The sequence below is a fragment of the Xiphophorus couchianus genome, chromosome 12 (assembly GCF_001444195.1).
Source record: "Xiphophorus couchianus chromosome 12, X_couchianus-1.0, whole genome shotgun sequence".
NCBI classification, from domain to species: Eukaryota; Metazoa; Chordata; class Actinopteri; order Cyprinodontiformes; family Poeciliidae; genus Xiphophorus; species Xiphophorus couchianus.
The window spans coordinates 26,219,716-26,242,622 of record NC_040239.1 but is presented as its reverse complement, the minus strand read 5'-3'; the positions used below and the strand labels follow the sequence as shown (position 1 = coordinate 26,242,622).

At 41.3% G+C, this 22,907-nt stretch overlaps 1 protein-coding gene across 1 annotated transcript in view; it reads right to left on the bottom strand.

The window, feature by feature from the left end:
- The window catches only part of LOC114154342 (zinc finger CCCH domain-containing protein 13), a 33,755-nt gene extending 11,470 nt beyond the window's left edge, over positions 1-22,285 (bottom strand). The window contains exons 1-6 of the mRNA XM_028033362.1: positions 22,004-22,285; positions 18,781-18,874; positions 15,779-16,984; positions 15,569-15,641; positions 11,691-14,657; positions 8,744-8,869 (exon numbers count right to left, since the gene is read on the bottom strand). Of these exons, the coding sequence (XP_027889163.1) occupies positions 8,744-8,869; positions 11,691-14,657; positions 15,569-15,641; positions 15,779-16,983 (4,371 nt within the window). The 5' untranslated portion in view covers position 16,984; positions 18,781-18,874; positions 22,004-22,285. The remainder of the gene's footprint in view (positions 1-8,743; positions 8,870-11,690; positions 14,658-15,568; positions 15,642-15,778; positions 16,985-18,780; positions 18,875-22,003) is intronic.
- Between the last annotated feature and the right edge of the window lie 622 nt (positions 22,286-22,907).

The following is a 22,907-nucleotide window of genomic DNA, read 5'->3' as shown; positions in this document are numbered from 1 at the left end:
GGAATATCAATACAACTGCAAGACCCGATGGTGAGATAGCTATGCTAACAGATGAGGTACCTAATAAACTTTAGTTTGTTGGCGTGCACAAATTGCCTGACCTGCAGATACCAATTTTTTGGTCTTAAAAGTTGCTAAATAGTCACAAAGTTGGCAAAAGTGGAGTGACTATTGAGGTCGATAATATCAGTCGATTAGATTGGCTTCTCATGTAAATATTGACCGATTACCAAATTCCCCAAATTAAGGCTACTGCGGCCAATGTATCTATGTGTCCTTACTAATTAGTATACATCACATCAGGGTTTCTGCAGATTTCACCAACTCAAATTTAAGACCTATAACGCCAAAGAAACGTATAAATGTCATCCAACCAACTGGAAATAAATTTGCACTTATCAATGACATAGGAAGACATAAAAAAGCCGTCTCGCTAGCAAAGGTACGTTAGCATATGTTAAAGTTACAGAACGCAATTAAGATGTCTGAGGGTGACTTAACCTTTAGCCTGATAGAAAAGCCCTGTGAGAAAAAACAACAGAGTATTTATATAGTCCTGCTGAGACAAAATTTAAGTCCTGTGATTAATATAGTTAAAACCAATTTACTTTTAAAAAGGAAATTGAGACATTTTAAGACCATAATTTTTATGCATGAATTTAAGACTTTTTAAGGATTGCGGATCAGGACTTTCTAGACTTTCAGACAATCCTGAAAGTCCTGACACTGCTCCAAAACTGAACAAGTGACATAGTCACGATTAGCCTGAACAGTACACCATTCCCTTACATGCAGTCACAGCCTTTAAATCCAACTATAATTAGTTGTTGCAAATTTCCAGTTGCACTTTGAGGTTAAACACTGTTTGTACTCTTTACACCCAGCTACAGCTACATTTCCTCTGCTCCATGACTTTAATTAGAGTTTTCCACCAGCTACCACTTGTACAGACATGCATCCTACAGCACAACATGCCAAGCTGGTTATCTCATGTCAAAGTGTTTGGCTGGCATAAATACTTGATAATTTATAGTGTGATAACAAGACAGAAGTCACATCAATCATATATCAAAATCCTGGGGGTATGTTAGTGTAACTACAACAACCCAAAGGGCCTTTCTTTGAATTAATACCAAACAAAATGTCAGGATAAAACACTTCTCTGAAAGTGGGACAAGAAAAATACTTCAAAGTCTCACAATTGGATCCATTCCAAATAGTAAGCAATTATTTTTCTTTGTTTGAATCTCTGGCCCTGTCAAATTATCCACTTACTGATGGGGAGCTCTGTTTTGGCCAGAGATAACAATAACAGCTGTTCATGACTAAAACCAACTAAGCCACGGAAACACCATTTATCTTTAGGAACTGTGAGTCATACTGGGTTTGCGCACCAGTTGAATAAATAGGTGCCAGCTCATACAGAGCAGTAGTTTCACTTAAATATACCACCAAATAGACCTGTCAAAGGGAATAGTTGAAATGAAACCCAGGGAAGGAAAGCCCAAAATACAAAATTTTATATTTCTGGGAACTTTAAAAGCAAAACTGTCATTAGTAATTCTTTTTTTTCTATCAATAGACAATTTCTAATAATAAAATGACCTGGAGGGCCGGTAAATGCACCTAGAAATGATCTGGTGAACGAAATTGGATGATATTTTAGCTTGACCAGCTCTAACAGGTGACCATTTGGTTATAAACTATAAAAAAAAAATCAATCAATAAACATCCCATATATAAACACTACCACTGTTCTGTGAGGAAACTGTTACTAAAGAAGGAGGACTCAATGTAATGTATCAGCAAAGTACTTAAAAATGAAGTCTAAAGACACACAGAAGCTGTGAAAGACTTTTTAAAACGAGAGAGCTAGACTTCATGTCCATTCCTTGTTATGGAACCAGCTTGTTTGTTATAAAAAGTGGTTTTCTGCCAAAGGAGACATCAATTTGTGGCTGCCATTGGGATGTTTCAGTGACGAAGGAGCAAATTAACTCGACGCTTCTGCAAATAACAGGAAGGTGTAAACATCATCAAAATTGCTTTCAACCTGGCAAAAGCAGTCTTTTAGAAAACTCAGTGGTAGCTTAATTATGCTAAATGCTTACATAAGATGCTAAAGATGGCGTTAAAACCTTTAACTCCTACGGGCAGAATGACTATAGTTCTAATTTTAAACAAAAATCACCACTGACTACATTTGGTATCGGCAGTTCAGACCTTTACAAAAATCAGAGATCTGAAATCGGCCACAAAGCTCTGATCGATGCATTTGTATGTAGAGGTGCACCAATAAATAAGCCAGCAGATAAATCAGCCCTGATTTCCTTAATTTTGACAGATCGGTGATCGGCTGAGAGGTTTGATTGATAGACCGGCCCACCGGGTCATGTCTGCACATTCGCAGTTAACAACAGTCACACCACTGCTGCCAACTCAGTGACGTTCTTGCTACATTTAGCAACATTTAGGACAAAAACATTGGGATTGGCCAAAATCGGAATCGGCAGGTTGGTTTTTTTAAAAATCAATGATCGTCAAATGACAGGAAACCTGCAATCGGTCCATTGCTATCTGCAAGTATGACAACAATCCAAGTAGTAAGAAAGAGATGAAGTTTCGTTAGAGCCGGAGGCAGTGAAAGCAGTAGACGCAAAGGAAATATGTGATGACAAGCAGAAGGGTGGAGCAGATGACAGCAGATGTAAAAGTTCTTGGCATGCTCAGCGAAAGATCAAAAAGCTTGTGAAGGTGCAACTGCTGTCACATAGACATAATGTCGTTAATTTAAATAGCTCTGAGTCATATTGACGTCCTCCATGGCGTTTACTGTAACCAGGAACCAAAAGTTAACTTCTCTGTGTTTTAACTGAGTGTGTGTGTGAGAGTCTTACGGCGATTGGGGTGTTGGGCGCTGTGCGTCTGCGCAGGGATAGACGCTGTTGGCTGCGCAGCGAGAACCTGCGGATGGACTCTCTGCTACGCGAGGCCAGGGAGCGCAGGGAGTTAGTCCTCTTGAACCCCCCGGCTAAGTCCTCACCTCCGCCTCCCCTCTCCGCCGAGCCGGAGAGGAAGCTGAGCGCTCCGTGAAAGGAGCGGCGCACGTTCCCCATCCATCCCGACACCTGAGAGTGAGCCACCGACAGCTTGTCCCCGAGATACTCCATCACGGCCCGCGGCCTCCGAGCCGAACCCGTGAGCTGAACCGTGCCTCTTGCCGCCGCAGCAGCTGTGAGTCATCAGAGTCCTCGACGCGCTGAGGAGACGGCAGTCCGACGGACGGTGTCCTCGACGCTCACTGACGCATGTTGCAGGGTTGACACTGCAGCAGCGAGGAAGGTGACGGAACAACAAGAGGGCTCGTCTGGCGGGTGGGGATGCAGCAGAGATAGAGCGAGTCGGTCTGTGACTGTTGCAGGGTTGAGACACTCCCCTGTTTGACTTCTCCGAGGCCTCTTCACAGTCTAGTCCCACCAGAGCAATCAGGACTCCAGTTTCAACTCATCGCTGTCCAGGCTCCACGCCGTCTGCCCCGAGTGAATTTGCAGAGTTCTCTAACCTCTATTTCGATGCTCGGTATGATGTGCTTGGCACAGCACCCAGATGAGCATGTAAAGGTTAGACAGGGCCAGAACTTTGAAGTGGTTATGAAGGGCACCGCACTGTGGGATCGCCCTGGAACAATTGCTTCAATGTCCCCCAACAGGTTTCTAAGACACGGTTTCAATACGCAAAGTAAACTACCAAGGCATTGTCAGATAGATTCTTTTTTTTTGACTGAACTCCCTGTAACAACCGTAATGATCCTGCCGCTGCGACTGCTCTTAATTTCGACTGATCGAATGATTGCCCAGAGGTTGTATTGATCTATTTATCCCCCCCAAAAAGTCAAAGTTGAAAAATCTGTCCAATTGGCAAGGCTACATCCTCAAAGTGCTAATGTAAGCTGCATAGAGAAACTGAGCAAGACAGCTGGTGGCGAAAGGAAAAGCTGCTGTAGTCATTCGTATTCCACAGGGAGAAAACCAGAGGGCATCCACTGCGGGTAAAGCAGGAAAGAGTGCAAACGGAGTTGAAGTCCGATCGAAAAAAAAAAGAACGGCTTTTTCTTTTAGCTCCCCTCTTGACTTACTCTGCAGGCAGGTACAGGCAGGTAAGAGGAAAAACACATCAATGTTTCCTGCTCACTGTGCCGATTGTTGCAGGACTCACTGTCAAGGAGAAACTGGGTGGAGAGAGGGAGTGTGGATCGGATTCAGAGAGAGCAAGAGAGGGAGAGAATGGGAGGTCCTTGATTCAGAGCAGGAGGGGGAGGAGGAGGTGATATATGTTCTGCGGTGCTCAGCCACTCCACTTGGGTTCAGCAGAAGTCAAATGAAGGGAAACAGCCAGACATAGGACGAAACAGATAATGATCTACATGTGACTTCATTATAGCAACATTCGAAAGCAGAGGAAAAAGTACATTTAATAAAAGGAATGGCGGTAAAACCTGATCACTAAAAGAAAATATGAAGAATGAAGTCAAGAGATTGAAAAGTGAAGAATGAAAAGGAGATTTGATTATTTTTTTCTTTGTCTTTTTGCTCAACCAGTTTGACAGCACAACACAGACAAAAGGCAAGATTGCCAAGGGCAAGTAATGTTTGTTTAACTCGCGAGTCGGAGTCAAAACTCATGCAAACATCCAACAAGGAGCATCTGCCAATGAGCAGCTGGCTGCTGCGGTGCATAAAACCAGAGAGGGCGAGTCCACCTAACAGAGTTAACCTCTGAACAAACGGGAGCAGCAGGGCTTCTAAAAGCTCGACATATGCCCTCTACGGGAAATCAGATTTCTCTGAAGTGCTTTGCTTCAAGAAAGAGACCTGCGATGGTTCTCAGTTTACAAAAACATAAACTAACAGCTCCAATAGCTGCTTTTATAACCAGATTTTTCGCTGGCTTTTTTTATTGTCACAACTGTGAAGCAAAACACTACCAATAAATATAAAGTCAAAATAATACAAATATTTCCTATTTTGTGTTTCACTTGTTCTTTTTTAATATATATTTTTAAAAAAAAGTTGAATGGTTTAATCGTTAACCCGTGAACTTCACTTATAAAGAACGAACAGGGGTTGCTTGAAAATTTTAAATTTAAACTAAATTTTTAGAAACACCTAAAAATACAAGACAAGGAGATTTTTTCTGTCACATCATCTCATATTAAAGAGGCGCTAACAAATTAACTGGTGACCAGAACTAGTTGATTTCCAACTGGATCAGTCGTATCAGGGGATCGGCGAGCAAGAAACTAAAAAATCTAACTAAAACGTTTTTTCCCTTATCAGTGAACACACCATATGTAAGAGATCATCATGTCCTGCAAACAACAACACTCTTCAGTGTGGATGCTGTTGACCAAGTGAAGAAGAGTTCGAAATAACTTAAAGAAAAAATAGCTACAGCTAAAAGTTGGCTTTAAAAAAAGGGAAAAAGGTCCAAACGGAAAAAGGGAAAGAGAAAAAGGAAATGAAAATGGAAAGAAGGAAAAGAAAATACTATCTTATAACATGTTTGTGGTTTCTTCAGGGTGAGAGAAATCAAGACAAATCAGGTAACAGGAAGGCTGAATGCATCGCAGCAAAATTCTTCTGCTACGTCCTTTTGAACTTGGAAATCAGAGATATTCTCTAGGATATACACACAAAGACGGCCTCCTCTAATTAGCAGTGCTATGTGTGCGGTGATGGTTGTTAACATGTTAACCATCATTTAAATTGTCTTTGACGTGTTAAAAGACAATTTAAAATGTCAACTCTAACTATTTTTGCTAAGTCCAGAAAAATAGCAAAATAACATTCATTGCTAAATGAGTGTGCATTTATTTCTGGTTAACATGTCGGACAAAGAAATTAAGTTTCAATATATAAATGTAACTTTCTTTTATTTTTGAGGCCATACTTTTGGTATGTTTCTTTGAGACAATAGAATAAGAAAAAAGTCTGGAAAATCTAATATTTTCAATTTAGATTTTCTTTTTCTTTTTCCACACATATCCAAAGTAGGAAAAACAACAACAACAACAATACCGCTATAGCTTTCAAGACTGCACGGGAATCCAGCAGTTATCATAAGCAACATAAAGCTTTACAGAAGAAAAAAAAAGTCAGCCACAACATTGTGATCAGAGCATCTCCGATCCATGTGTTACAATTAAATGAGATGAGCAAAGATTTCTAGTTTAAATATGAAACTTCTTCGGGTGTAACATCCAACCACAGCCAACTTTCAGTTTCAGTGTTTCTCGTCCTCCTGATGACATCATCCACTTGGCGCTGACTCACAGCTGCTCTCGCTGCTTTCAGTCTTCTGACCTCAACACTCAGCACAATTTCAGCCACAAACTCAAGCCAACAACGGCACCAGCAATATGATACGGCCATCACACATTTAGGGTAGTTTCCAGTGTGTAAATGTGTTCAGTGAAGCCCCTTTGAGAAGAGAAGTGATCAGCGACTTACCCAGAGGGACCACGGACTCTGACAGCATGACCACACGTACAGGAGGGCTCTCAGCATGGAGTCCATCTCTGCTCTGCCGCACTCCCAGCTTCAGGCACCCACACTTAAAGAGCTGATGTCACCATGCAACCCATCTGACTACATTTTTATTTTTTTAAATCATCTGACCTGATTGGTGATAATATTACTAGTAATGCTAGTAAAAATAAGATTAATAATATGTAATAGGAGCTAATAAATATGCTAAATGTGGGGTTTGGAAAAAGTCAATAAGAGCTTGTCTTAAAAAAAAAAGAGCCACTGATCAGTCTTTCCTGGCTGATATTTACGATGGAGGGTTAGGGACAGATTTAGTCTTTGTTTGTTTTGTTGAAACTACGAGAATAAAGTCATAATATGACAATCAAGGTGTAATATTTTCGGAATAAAGACAGAAAAAACTTGTTAAAATGACTAGAAAAAAGTTGTGTTTTAATAAGAGCAAAGCTTGGATATAGTTATCAAGTTCTGATGTAACTAGCTTGTTTAGTTTTCTTCAAAATAAACTCAGTAGTTTGCGCAATCATTTCAAAGTCCTGATAATAATTTGATGCTGAAGTGTTAACAGATTGAATATGACCCATTTGTAAAACCAACACTTAAGTATAACTTCACAAGACAATCAACATCCATTCATTTATCGTTTTTTGTGAAGGTGTTTTTTAAAAAAATACTTCATTCAATATATTAGTAGAACTTTGTTCTACTAATATATTTTACGACTTACCTGAATAATATTATGAGTTTATTCTTGTATCATTACTACTTATAGTATTATGACTTTTTGTTGTATTATTACAACTTTTACTCGTATTATGACATTTTTCTTGTATTGTAAACACTTTTTTCTCAATATTATGACTCTTTGTTGTAGTTCTGTAGTCTTGTATTATTATGACTTTATTCTGGTAATACCATAACTTTATTCTTGTATTGCAATAACCTTTTTTTCTCATATTACTTAATGCGAGTTTATTCTCATGTTATTACAACTTTATTCTCGTAGTATTAAGACTTTATTCTTGTAATTAAACTTTTTTTGTAGTACTCTGTGATAAATACCGACGTCAGGTATTGATTTGAAAACAAAAACAGAAAGAAAACAAAAGAGTAAAATTGCAGGTTCTTCAGCAGAGACGGTAGTGTTAAAACCAGCAAAACACAAAGGAAATAAAGTTATTAGACGCATCAAAGCATTTGTCCTTTGCCTTTATCTGCACATTAATCTGATCTCATTCTTTGGTTTTTAGAAATCATATCTGATCATATCTATTTTCAAAACTTAATCTGCCAATCACCAACTGCAGCAGCTCAAGAGAAAATTCAGATTTTGGTCTGACTGACAGGGGCATCTCCAGAAATCCCTTAAATGCAGCTAAAATACACCAGATAAAAAACAAATATATTTATTTGTTTAACAATTAGTAATATTCAAGTAACACACTCTGTTTAACTAAATTCCTGTAACTCTACTACAATAAACGCTTTTTCCCACCCACAACCACTAGATGGTGCTGTTGATCAGAGGTCTGGGTCGCAGCTGTGTGTCATTGTGCCACTCAGTACATTAGAGGCCTTCACTCTGAGAATACAATTACAGTGTCCATATCAAAGAGCAAAACTAAACCCACCCATCTACGGGCGGTTACCACTCTGCAGGCTTCAATCAACTGATACGTGTGTGGAGGTAATGAGAACAGCTCCAACTGAGCAGCTATTGTTTACTCATCCGAGACCTAAATGAGGAAAGAAAAAAAAGCAGCAGCTACAGGGTTTGATGTCAAACAGGTGGAACCAGAAGAGGAACACAATCGCACCAAAGTGTTTAGGACACATGATCGTGACTGGCCGTTTCTCTTCAAAGGTTTGCAGACAGCTTCCTGATAAATTAGAGCTGATAACATACGGCTAATAATCATATGTCTGTTTCAGTCTGGAGGAACAGGCTGCTACGTGCGCCTGACCCACTTTTGCAAAGACCATAATGTCTCACAGGCGCGGGCGATGCCTGCGACGTTAGTCATCGATTCGGCAAATTTATTAACCTCCGTTGACTATTGTCTTTAGTGTTCAGACAACACAAAGGTACACGGTACTAAACAAACACAAAAGCATTGCTGGTGAGCTAAAAATACTGATCTTTGAGACAGTGCTCACATTCAAATACATTCGTTTTTAAATTCAGGCGTACTCACCGAACTGTGATGGTCCAGCTCTCGGTGGGCGCTGCGACTCCTCATCCTGAGGAGACTTCCTTCCATGGCGCTGCTGGAAGGAGCCGATCTCCTCGACATGCTCCGGGAGCGCATCCGATTCAGCTCCTGGCAGCCAAACAAGGACTACAGTGAAGGCCTGAAATCATCTTTGATGCTCCAAAGTATGAAGCTATAAAGACAAACCAGGAGCTGGTGGAAGAACCCTTCTCAATTAAACCCAGAAGCTAAAATGAACATGTGGTCATATTTTCTATATCAAATGATAGTTTTATTAAAAAGCTGGTTTATTGCAGTAACTCAAAATGTTTTAATTTAATAAATCTGAATGATTACACACACAAAGTGATATATTTCAAGGATTTATTCCTGTTAATATTGAAGATCATAGCTAATAAAAACCCAAATTTAAGAGTCTTGGGAAATAACATAAGAACAGGGCTGTTACGTTATGATCTATTGCAGGGGTCTCAAACTCCAGTCCTCGAGGGCCGCAGACCTACAGTTTTTAGATGTGCCACAGGTACAAAACACTGGAATGAAATGGCTTAATTACCTCCTCCTTGTGTAGATCAGTTCTCTGAGCCTTAATGACCTAATTATTCTATTCAGGTGGTGCAGCAGAGGCACATCTAAAAGTTGCAGGACTGCGGCCCTTGAGGACTGGAGTTTGAGACCCCTGATCTATTGGGTTGCAGCTAACGATTATTTTAGCAATTGTTTATCAGTTATTCTGACGATTAATTGAAGAAAAAAAAAAATTGGCACATTTTTCAGATTTTTCACTTAAGTACTTGAATGACACTATACTATTAGAAATGCACTCAAATGTGGAAATAATAAAGAATTTAATTCCTTTAAGAAAACAAACATTTTATTGCCTAAAATGCAATAACAAAGCATTCCTTTAGTGAGCACTTGATGATTTGTAGCAAAGGTCGCATCTGCATTTGCAAAGCTTGTCCCTTTCTGCTTGATTTAACATCAATTTAGCAGTAGAGGCTAATCTGGTGATTATTATTTTTTTATATCTTCAATAAAAAATATACATTATTTTGTACTGTTTTGGCTTCATTACTGCTGAAAATATGTCGTTCTTTCAGCAAATGGCCTTTTTCAGGGTCTGTAAACGGCAGTTAATTATTTGATTACTAAATTAGTTGCCCACTATTTCATTAATTGATTCATCATAATTAATCATTTCAGCTCTAATGGCCTGCAGGACTGCTGACATAACAGTTGTCAAGCCAACGGTAACTAGCTCTCTCCACCAGGAGATTCAGCTACACGGGGGCATTGGCAAAGAAGCTGACCAGAGTATAGAAGCACATTAATGGAAAGTTGGGTGGAAGGAAAAAGTGCTAGAGAAAGGTCCAGTAGCAACAGAGTTAAACATTTTCAAATCAAAACCCTCTTTTGTTGCTGCTAAATTATTGAATAAATAGACATACGAGCTCAACAACAAATATCTTTATTGTTTTTAATATTTTATTCAACCATCAAATTGGTGCAAAGTGCTATTATACCTATTCAGCTTTCAAGTGCTTTAGGAACCCCTAATCATTCACGTAACGTCTTTAGAAATGTGGACTATCGACGCTGATTTTAGCATTGACGACGTCTGTGCTGCTGCAGAACGTTTTGCATTGAGAAGCTATTTTAGGCTTGAATAGTTTCAGTGATAGGCTAACTCCTTTTTAGCACAACTTGAACACAACAATAATCTTTTCCAGAATCGCATCAGATAGTTTTTTTCCAAGCGAAAATGAACCCAAATGGGACAAGAGAGGCAGCGTCATGATCACTTGTGCGTCAGATTTACGGGTTTACCAGAAACGCACAAATACAAAGGATCCTTTGTATGTAAAAATTTACCGTGTACATAACTTTGTATGTAAAAAAAAAAGTGATTAATTGCATCTAAATGTTTGACACATTAAAATGTAAGTAATTAATTAATCAAAATTAATGTGATAAAGTCCCAACCCTATTTTTTTTTACCTGTTCAACAACAAACCAAATATGCAATACTTCAAGGAAATGAATAAAGTTGTCTGCTTTTTGTAGATAAGGAATTCATAAAGCCGTGAAGATCCAAAAGATAAAACGCTTCAAGTACCTGTCTTACCTTGTTGAAAGAAAGGGATACACCTTCCTAAATCTTTTGTTTTAGTAAATTGTTATGGTTTATTTTATTTTTGTAAGTTTACTCTCAGCAACAAGATGGATCACTCTTTACTCTTCCCGTTTAATCAAGTTTAACAAACAGGTGTACCTAAATCTGTTTTTAAAGAAAATTTGCAGGATGTTTGTTGTCCAATTTCTACACAATTAAGAGGAAAGCAAAAAAAGAGGAAGATGATGATGAATAAGATGTGTTCTAGCTAATCTTCTTTTAAAGAAGTTTCCAAATTGCCAGTAAATGACGATGGCATTTGACAAAATATTGCCTGTTTCACATTTGGTTACTGTACTATGTCTTTAGAGCGTAAAACATTTTGAACTACCTTGGTGATCAAATGTACGATACAGATCAACTTGACATCGACTTAAATTTGAGTGAGTTTCACCCCAAAAATGACTCACAAAGTGTCCATCTCAGTGTATTATAAGCCTGGCGGGCCACCAGGCTTTACTTGTGCCCCACCAGGCTAAGCATTGCTTATTTATTTAAATCTTTTTAAAATGTGCGCATTTTTTAAGATTTTATAGTCGGCGTTCGGGTGTGAATCTTCCAATCTTTCAATAACACATGATTATCAAGTGATATTTTCAAATTTCCTGTCAACTTTAAACATTTTGTTAGCTCAAAAATACAACGTGCTGCTGGATGAATGACTGTCCTAGCGCCCAACCACCGGGCTTAGTGAGTTTTCTGGGACAAACCTTGCATCTGCAGTCACTGCCTGATCAGATTAGTCTCTCTCACCTGGGATCCGTGGGATCTCCTGTGGCCGTGGGCATCTCTCCTTTCTTTTGGAGGCTGGGGCTCTCTTGGGATCCAGATCTGCTCTCCGAGGCTACTGTGGGAAAGTTCATAAAGAGAGTTCCTCGATTGTTGCTCTTTCCCTGAAAGAGGAGACAAGAAAGGAGGCTCATCCAGGAAAGCGGGCCTGTGCCGTTGTGGGCTGGGATGCCTCTCCTCAGGTTTGAGGAGAAGTTGTTCTGGGCTGAGCTTGTTGGACGCTCTCTTGGGTTCCATCACTGGTTTGTCCACCGACATCTCAACGGGCCGCAGCTCCCATGGATCCTGAGGGGACATTGTCCACACTGGACTCGAGAAACCTGCTGAAGTCTGCGCTGGAACTTTCCAGCTGACGTCTCTTTCGGGCGTGGGTTGCAACCAAACCCCAAACTCAGCATCTAGTCCCGTAATACCAGAAGCAGGAAGCGAGTCTTTGCTCGGTGAGCCTTGAGCGTGAGACGTAAAGGAGTCGATGTCAAGAATCACAGGTTTATATGGCTCCCTCCATCGTGGTGAGGCGTCACCGTGCTGGGGAGACGCCGGAGACAGCAGGTCACTTCTGAGGACAGAGTCCAGGTCCAGAACTTTGGGTCTCAGAGCGGACGACTCCAACCACAGCCTCTCCTGCTCCTCCTTCTTCTGCTTCTCCTTCAGTCGCTGCCTCTCCAATTCTTGTTGCTTGGCTATGTGCCTCATTTTCTCCGCCTCTGCCTTTTCCAGCTTTTCCTTTGCTTTATGTTTCTCTATCTCCAGCTCCTTCCTCTGCCGGTCCTTCTCCTGTTCTCGTCTCAGCCGCTCATGCTCGAACTGCTGCCTCTCGAGGTCCAGCTGCCTCTGCTTCTCCTTTTCCACCTCCCTCTGCCTCCGTTTCTCCCTCTCTCTCGTCTCAATCTCCATCTGACGATCGATCTCCAACCCCCTCTGTTTCGCTCGCTCCTTCTCAAGCTCTTTTATCTTCAACACTTCCTGCTCCAAAGCCATCTGTCTTAATTTTTCGGCCTCTTTCTCTTCCTTTTCTCTCAGTCTCTGCTTTTCCAGCTCAACTAGCTGCTGCTTCTGCATCTCTTTGAGCCTTTCGTACTCCTCCCTCCTCTTCCTTTCCTGCTCCTGTTCTCGTTTCAGCCTCTCATTCTCCAACTGCTCTCTCTCCATGTCCAGCTGTTTCTGCCTCTGTTTCTCCAACTCCTTCTCCTTTTCCATCTGAATCTCCAACTCACGCTGTCTTTCTTTCTCTTTTTCAAGCTCCCTTATTCTCAGACTTTCCTGCTCCAGAGCCATCTGTCTTAATCTCTCTGCCTCTTTTTCTGCCCTCTCTCTTGATCTCTGCTTCTCTAGCTCAACTAGCTGCTGTCTCTCCATCTCTTTGAGTTTTTCTAACTCCTCTTTCCTCTTCCTTTCGTTCTCCTGTTCTTTTCTCAGTCTCTCTTTCTCCAACTGCTGTCTCTCCAAGTCTTGCTGTCTCTTCTCCTTTTCCATCTCCCTTTGTCTCTGTTTTTCCAGCTCTCTCTTCCTTTCCATCTCCATCTCCCTCTCCTTTTGTTTAGCTCTTTTCTCAAGCTCTTTGATCTTCAGCATTTCCTGCTCTAATGCCATCTGTCTCGATTTTTCGGCCTCCTTCTCAGCCTTTTCTCTAAGACTCTGCATCTCCATTTCTTTCTGCTTCTCCTTTTCACGCTCCCTCTCCATCTCTTTTTGCCTCTCTTGTTCTTTCTGGAGTTGACGCTGTCGCTCCCTCTCCAGTTCTTGCCGTTTCTGTTTCTCCATCTCGAGTTTTTGTCTATGCCGCTCCTCCTCAAGTTCTCTCTTCTCCTTTTCAAACACTTTTTGCCTTTGTCGTTCGAAATCTCGCTGTCTCTCCAACTCCTTCATTCTTTCAAAGTCTACTTGTGCTTGCTCCTCGTGCTCATTCATCTTAGCCAGGTGTCTTTCTCTCTCCTGTTGCTCTTTAGTCTTTTTTAATTCCATTACATCTGCTTTGGTTTGTTCCTCCATCTGGGAGCTGATCTCCATGGACGGGACGGTGTTCCTCTGCATTAATTCGTCAAACTTCTCTTGAGTGGGGGAGATTTGCCCAAACGCTTCTTCTAGAGAAGGGTTCCTCCTGGCTGAATAGATTTGTCCCTGTGAGCCCCCCATAGCTGACCTCACAGGTACATCATTGAAGTGCAGATTGGCACCAGCGAGGCTTGATCCCACCTCTCCGGGAGTTGCTGTATCTTGCATCTGTCCAGTCAAAGCGAAGTAGGTGGCCTTGGGTTTCTGCGGCTCTTCTCCCTGCAGTATTTTTAAACGTTTAGGGGCGGCTACATCCTGGTCTTTCTCCAAACCTGCTCGCCCCTCGCTTTCCGATTCCTGCGGGATCCCTTTATGCGAACCTTCCCCCTGATCGAAACTGGTAGTAGTCCACTTGTGCAAAGCCCCCACTCTGAGGTACCGGGGCAACGGGTCGGCCATCTGTACGGCCGGCCTGGCTCGTTCTGAGCGCCTGGTGCGGAGCGTCATGGCCTTGTCTTCCCACTGGGCCGCTGGGACGCTCTCACTCACTGCTCGGTTCTCTTCAGCCGCCTGGATCTTGTCGAAGGCGTGTGAGACCCGGAACGAATCCGAGGGGGACACGCGTTCCCTGTAGGTGGCCGTAACGAGGGATCCATCATCCTCCTCCTCTTCATTTCCTCTCGCAAAGAACACACCACCATCCTTGGGTGATTCATCCTGGTCCATCAGGAACACACTCTGCCTCTCCACAATGTTCTCAAACAAGGAAGCTCGCACTGTGTGCAACTCGGCACCAGAACTGTTTTCCTTAGGATGAGCCCACGGCAGTCCTGCTTCCGACCCTTCAGGTGCGAGACCCTTTCTGGACTCTAAAGGGGAATCCTTGAAATCCAGGAACGTCTTGTGGTCGTTGGGAGTGGTTGTTGATTCCTCGGCCTGGGAAGACGAGAGAAGATAAACACAAGTTAGATTAACCATATTGCAAAAGTCTTTAGAAAAGAAGGAGAGACGGTTTAAACACAACTCTGCAATGGAGCTATAACAAGCGTTAAACCAGGAAATGAACACGACAACCAGAACAAGATGCAACATAGGAGGTCAAGTGTTTAACTTGACCTCCTATGTATGTACGTATGTAAACTTAACAGTGGATGAGTTGCTGAAACTGCAACCAAGCCTTATTAAAATGACCTTCCACCACTAACTTTTAAAGGGAAGAATTAAATGTAGATGTCTTAGGTTTAACCTTTTTTTTCCATCGATTTATGACCTACATTTTCTGTTGTAATACCTATTATCAGATATGAATATTGTTACTAACATAAAAGTAAAGTTATGGGGAATCTGTTGAACACATGAAGGAAAGAATGCACATAGAGAGACAAGGAAACAGTTAAAATCTGTCAGTTCTTATTAATCATTCCTGATCCTATGTGCAAATCAATATCAGCTGTGGGGTTTATTCAGGTCTCAAAGGAGTTCCTTGGACTTTCCAAATGTTCTGAATATGGGCTAATGCAATGGGCGTGGTCATGAACACCTACAATAAATTCTAACTTGTGCACCACATATTGTATGATCATTTACCCTGGGGCAAAGAGCAATCAAAATATTATGGCATTTGTATCATTGCGAGTGTATAAAAGCTCCTGACCTCAACTGTATGTCCAGATTTCAAATGGTAAACCCTTTATCCTGCCATTTCTCCATTCCTTTACATTCTTCACACAATAGGCTCTAAAAGCGTTTCCTAAAACTGAGCTGTAAAAACACCTCTCACTGGTCTGCTAAAAATACATCGGACAAAACGAGAACCCCGATGCGGCAGAGCTCGGCCCCTCTCTTACCCCTCTCTGAGACTCTTTGCTGATGTCATGTCGATCCGTTCCCTCAGGGTCTGGTGAGCGCTCGGATGAAAACCTGATGAACATACATCATACGAGACAAAAGCATGCATGACAATGGAACTCATGCACCCACACACAAAAAAAAGAACAAAAAAAAACAAAACACTGAACAGAAACAAGCAGATGAAAGAGAATAAGCAGAGCTCTTACTTTTTGGTGAGATCCAGAGGCAACGGGCGGGGCTTCAACACCGGCTTTACAGCGGGGATCGGACTCGGCGTGGTATCCACGGTCAGTTGCTTGATGAGCTGCTTCACGCCCACGGACGATTCCGCCTCCGGAACCGGCTGCACCGGATCGGCCGCCGCGCCTGGAGAGGACGATGCATCGAGGAGGAGACTTATCCGAGACTTGATGCTCGCCACCGGCTTAACGTCCTCACCATCCTTCGCAGCAGTTTCTTCCGCTTTTTGCTTGGAGTGAGTTTGATCAGCATCGCCGTCAGCACTGTCTGATGTTGCGCTGGGAGGAGTTTTCTCTTGTTCTTGGTCCTGATCCGGTGGAGTGTTCGCTTTGGGGCTTTTCTGGTGCAGAGACAGACCGATAGACTCAAACTTAGACGTGAGATCGGCTGACAGGGGTCGCCTCGCAACCCAGCGAGGAGCAGGGACGGGTGTCTCAGTTTTAGCCGGTGCAGCAGGAAAAATAGCCGAAAAGGGTCTGGGTTTCCTGGGCTGCGTTCTCAGTTGCACGGCTGCTTCAGGAGGAGATTTGGTTTTTGCTTCTTCGTCTTGCCCTATTGCAGCAAGAAACTCCATCGATTTAGCTCTGGTCATAGATCCTTCCTTACTCTCACCGCTCTCATTTTTGACTGAAGTGGTTCCAGACCACTCAGCTGCCGAATATGTTTTAAGACTCTTGGAATAGGCCAAGTTCGACGCAGCAGGTTTTTGCCTCCCGGTTGGGATGGGGCGGCTTGATTTACTGGGCTCCACGGGATCAAGAGGAGGGACCGGTTTAAAAGGCTGGATCACAGGCTTGGTTGTCTGGCCAGTTTTCAATGAATTCGGTGTTCTGAAGGAAGTAGCAGCAGGACGGTTGGGGTTGCTGGACACTAGCCTCGCTGCTGGTTTCGGTGTGTTTGGCAGATCCGGTTTGGACCCAGAAATGCGAGTGGGCTCCGGGCGGGGTTTGGGAGCGAGTATGGGCTTAATGGTGGGGTTTTTCTCCACAGCGAATGGCTTGGGCGTGAGCCGAGGCTTAGGGTTTGGGGCAGGTTTGTTGGATTCCAACTCGATAGACGGCATTTCAATGACGTTCTTATTGCTGGCGTCAGTCAAGGGACTGAGGTGGAGTCGTCCTCCTGCCCCGGTCCCCCCGACCTCACCGGTCTGAACCTCCACCTGAGCAGCCATCCTTTACAACAAATACACAAAAAGAAATGGACTTTTTAAACTTCTTAATATCTCTAAATCGCACAATAATCAATCTTCAAATGCTATCAAATGCTATTATGCTTCCTCAGAGTTGCCAATAGTCCACTACCTACCAGTAAATGCTACTCTAGCTGCTAAATCATTTGGTGTGAATGTCGCAACTGACTGGAAAACAGCTATTTTTAGGGTCAGTAAAGAATGTAAAATTACTAAAAAGGAGTGCAATTAAAAGGTGCGCTGTTTATTCTTTGGAGAATTGTCTGTTCAGGAACACGCTTGATGAAGAAATATAGAAAGGTTTTTAAATAACCCAGAAGTTAGGAAAATTATTATTATATTTAAAATTATATCTTATAGTTTTGAAGATCTTGATCTTGGCAGATGAAAAAAGGGAATATTATGAAAACTTATCCTAATTTCACTGATCAGTACTAAAGCAAACAGTGACATGCTAGTCGTCATGTTTTCATGACAAGTAGTAATTTTAAGAGTTTTGTTGTTGTTGTTTTACACATCTTTATCAGCAGTAAAGTAGAAGGTGTTTTATTTACTATTTTTATAGCCAGGAGAGCTAATTTATGAAGTGGGAAAACATTCAGCTTATATTTGATTAAGCAGTAGACTTTAGAGTAAACAAAAAATATAAAAGAAGTGAATTTATCAAACACTCATTTAAATAACTCTACATGTACGCAATGTCTTAGATAATGACACACTAAGAGACACTAAACCCTACAGCAACATTCAAACAATAGCTTTTTCTTTTCTTTTTCCAAAACAAAGTCAACAATTATTACATTCCATGAACTGGATTATTGACGTGGTTGGCTACTCTGGCGTCTCCTGCTTGTCTTGCCGACTGTAGTCAAATAAAACCCATTAAGTTAATGAAAGCAGAAGGACACTCCTTCTGGCTTTTAGACAACGACTTTTCTTGCAAGTGAAAGATGAATAGACGAGTGTCGCTAGTGTGGCAAAATTCTCTCAGGCATTTTATTAAAAAAAGGATACAAATCTTACAAATGGTAGGACAGAAAATGTACCCACTTTTTAAAAAAATCAGAGACCAGAAAACAGTCAAAGGCTAATAACAATTACTTGTAACTTGTGCATTTTTAGTTATTTATTTTCTTGGCTGACTGCACACCCCAACATGGGATCTGCACTACTTTGGTACCGATACATGTACAGATATACCTCCAGAAAGTAAGTCCCTCTGTTTGCTTTTTCAAACATATTCTTATTGTTGTTTGACTAGAAAGGCAAAAAAAAATTAAAAATAAAAAACCCGCAGCACAAAGCTGGAATTACTGGTGTAGCAACGATCACGAGTAACGACCGCACGTGTCCGAGGTGAATCCCGGGACAGTCGGAGGTTGGACAGCGGTACAATGTCACCGTTTACCTTCCTTGTAACTCAGGCGTGTCGAGCCGTCTACGTCGAATGAGGGACTCCGTGGAAAACTTTTAGCAAGCTGTTGGGAACAATCCTGCTCTGCCATTTATTAACGTCCGCGGTCATTTTAGACCTTTGACCCTTATTTGAGGATAATGAAGCAATTAGATAACTGAAATGAATGATTAAATATAATTCATCTACCATCGCCAGAGTGACAACTTGAGCCAAAACTGAAACGAAGACGGTCGTTTCCCGGCCCTTTAAGAGGCTCTGACATCTGATAACGCATTCCACATGTTCCTGCGCTCGTTGACTTTGTAGCACAGACTTGGTAGATTCTTTGAGTTGCAACAAATAATCCCACCACGGGCTCCTACCTTGGCAGATGTTAACCGTCTGCGGAAGAGCTTGGGTCTTTGTTGTAGCCAAGCCACGATGTCATAGCACACAAGGGGGACCGGGTTGAAGATGCTTAAGAGAAATACACAAGCTTTTCATTAGTTAAAGACAGGAAAGTAAGAACAAAAAACAAAAAAACAAAATCACTGCAGAGCCACAGAAGGATTAGTCCAACTGTGGCGTCACTGTGGTGTTCTCACGCCTTCCTTACTGAAGCAAATAGATAATAAAATGCACACTCACAGAGACTTGAGTAAACACAGTCACGCCTCTGCATTTGAGTCGACTGTGGCAAACTGTGCTCCAGGAAATTCAGGAACTCCGCACGGCTCTCCATTGACTCTCTGTAGTACGAATATTTGCATCGACGCCTGGATCGCTACTCCTAATACCCCACGCTTTTTTTTTTTAACCCCGTGTACGTCTATGCAAAATCAATCTGCGGGTATCAGAAGTGGAATTAACACTCCCTTTTTTCTGCTGAGTCAGTAATGACACGAGGAAGGAGGAAAAGAGAGCCATGCTGAGAAAGCACCGTGGAAAAAAGACGTTACAAAGTTGTTGTTTATTTAGTTTTATTTTTTGTTTAAAAAGTGACCTTTTCATGTTGACAGGAAACGCCTCTGCCAGGATGGAATGCTAAACATTTACTCTGATGGTGGGGTCGGGCAGCCCAGCAGGGATTAGATCAGTCTCTGTCTTACATGGGCTGAGACAACTATTCTGCACACAAGCCATGACTGAAACATGCAGACGACAAAATAAAAGTAACAAACTTGGGGGGTTTTGTTTTTAAATAAAAGCTAGCTTCATCTAGATATTTGGCATTAAGTTTGAGGGAGATCACAAATGCATTTTGGTATTTAGCAGGCAGTTCCTGTGGGCCAGTGGGCCACAGGGTATACCTGCAGGGAGTCTGTTTTGTTTTGACACCAAAGGATGTCAAGTCAGTAACGTGGCTCAGCCGGTTTATTCAAAAGGTTACACAAAGGAATTTCCCTCAGACGTCTATGTTGAAAGAGTTTCAGAAGCTGACCAGGCATCAGGTTTAATAACGAAACATCCAAAAGGACTAATAAAGATGGCGGCTGCCGTTTGTCTGTACAGATTAGGGTACAGGAGATTAGATTAGACCTGCACAATATGAGGAAAACATGCACTTATGGTGGTGAGTATCATTAAGGCTGAAATTATTAATCCGTTCAATCGTGATTAATTGGGTTAATTGTGATTCACTGATTATTTAAATAGTTTTCAATTGACTGAGTAATCGATGAGTCGCTACCAGGAGTTTGCAAACTCAATACGGGCCATTTGACGAAGAGAAAAACCTTTTCAGAGCAATAAACGAGCCAAAACTGTACAAAAAAGCAATATGCCTTCTACACTGACGATTACAACACCTTTCTCTGTAAATATATTTTAGCCAAAAACGACTTGATATTTAATCTAAACAATACAAAAGTCAAACACAGCTGTCTTTTCGTTTGAACTAAACTAATATGTTAAAGTCAAGTTGTTTCATCGCTCTCTGGTTTATGTGACTTGCGACGTTTGCTGACATAAGAATTTATCCCACAGATTTCTCAGTATTGCAGTTGCCAATCCCCGATCAAGACGGACTGAGAAACAAATTGGTAAATGACAGATTGAGCGGTGCAGCACGGTCGTAATTTCTCTGATGTAGGTGTGCAGTGTCATTGAAGATGTAATTTCACACAAATGATTGCAGCTAAATTTACCAAATTTCTCTTATTTGGGATCAGCAGCTCAAATGGGGAATTTTTTATTTTCCATTTGTTGTTGAAATAAAAACTACTAACTCTACCAAAGAACTTGTATTGCATTCAGTAATCGGCATTGACAAGGAGAAGTCTGACCAGTGCACAGCATATTTTTATAACTTTTATCTGATTTTTTAATTTTTTTTTAAAGTTGTCTGTAGAGCCAAAAATGGCGGTTGTAGTTTATTCTGATGCATTTGGTGAACAAGAAAACATGAACAACAAAGACTTTTCGGTATTTGTCCAACTGATTACCAATCGGAGGCCAATCAAGAAATAATTGGCTAATTTCAATCTCCAGATAATTATTGATTGGTGTACATTTGAACTTTAAACATTTCCAAAGTACATTTTCACAAAATTTCCGCAAATGAGTTAATATTTGGTATATTCTAAGTAAAAAAAAAAAAAAAAAAGTAAATAAAATCAAACAAGCATCTAAACATATTCCGATTTTTACATTTTTGGTCTTGTTGATCAAAGAAAGAGTCAATTTAGGAAAAAATTGTCAAGTTTCAACATAAATAAATGTACCTGTAAACAAGTCATGGTCATAAATAGTCAGAGGCTAATTTTATGCCTTAAGATGCTTGTTCACATACAAATACAGGCGTACAACCTGTTCATAATGGTAACAGCAAGAGAAAGCAAGTTGCAGGTTGATTTAATTGCATTAATCAATCTGTCAGACATCTAAATAGACAATTCTTAAATATCAGAGAGGTTTAAGAACATAGGTTTTGGACAATAAATCAAATTAATTCTAGTTAAATCAAACAAACAAAAAAAATCAATCAAGAGACGTGGATTTATTTGTATTTTTTTCCAATTTAATGTGATTAATTCCAGAATTGGTGCACACCAAAAAAAATCTGCCCATATCAAACTCAAAACACCGGGGAGGAGGAAATAGGAAGAGAAAGAAAAAGGAAATTGGTATCGGTCGGGAAAAGTCCGATTGGTGCAGCTCCAAGTAAAAAGCCAGTGAATGCAGATTTTATGCCTACTAAGTCAAATTTTGGTCAATACCGGCGCACAAGTCAGCCAAAGCTGTTTTAGTCTAAACATTTCAACAAGTGTTATCTCTTCCTTGTTTCCTCCCAGCTCATCCCAACCATCTGGATCAGCAGGGACCGTATCCGGTCGAATTGACCGAAACACACATTTTGGCCGTGCACCGAACAGGACAGAGTTTCACTGAAAAACAACAACAACAACTTGTTCACATGTAGCAAGAGCTCGGACTTATGCGCAACCATGGAGACTTAAAACAGGAGGACCTATAAACCGCATCAGCGGATCGCTCGCTAGCAGCCGAAAGGCTAACAACTCAAGAAGCTGAACTTTCAAAATGGAAACACTGACTGAACCTGTCTTTTTTTCTCTGCCTGGTTTATCCATTCTGGAGACAACTTACCAAGCGGAGAAATGGGTTTTTTTCCCCCCTCTGCCACCGTCGAATCAACTCCAAACTGGGTTATATTCAGCCAACTTTGCACGGTAGTCCCGGAGCTGCGGTGGTTAGTTAATACAGAGGCTAGCAGTGTGGCTAACTTAGCTGGTTTACTCAGCTAGCCAAATGACTGGCTATCCCGTCTCAGGTTGCAGTGTTGTTGACAGGACCGACCAGACAGCGCCGAGAAGCCAACAAGCAGTCTGACTGGTTAGCTACAAAGATCCATCAAGCTGGACAAACGGGCTACCGCCTTTCCGGCCAATGCTTTCAAAATAAAAGACCATGAAAGTAGAGCGTTTCTGCAAAAAAAAAAAAAAAGGTTATTGTGATGTCAAAACCCGTCTTCATCAAATCCATATGATTTTTAAAATAACTTGACTGTAAATGAAGTCTCAACATTTCTGGTAAGGAAATCTATACATTCCAGTCTGTCCTGGGTAACAAACAGTTTTCATGTCTGTTCTTCATTGCTTCATTTTCCTGAAAAGGTTTTGCTGCAGGAGTGCAGAATTCAAATAACCACATATGAAGGTGGAAGTTGAGTAAAAATATGCAAAGCTATGGGCAAACAAGAAATGTACAGCAGTACTGGAAAAAGTTCTGTTCACATAAGCATTTTATGATGTCAGCATACAACCAGGTGACTGAAGAGGCTTATTTTGAGGGCTATAATTTATCTTAACTTGTAGCAAAATTAAAAACAAACTGAAACACTAGAATGTTCTACAGCTGACAAGCCATAGCTGTGAGTTGTGCTGTTTTTACAGAAAGGTATGGTTAGCAAATGTAAGTTTTTTATTCGGTGCACCACTGACCTTAACTTTTGGAAACACAAAAATTATACTTGAAAGATTATATTTCAGAA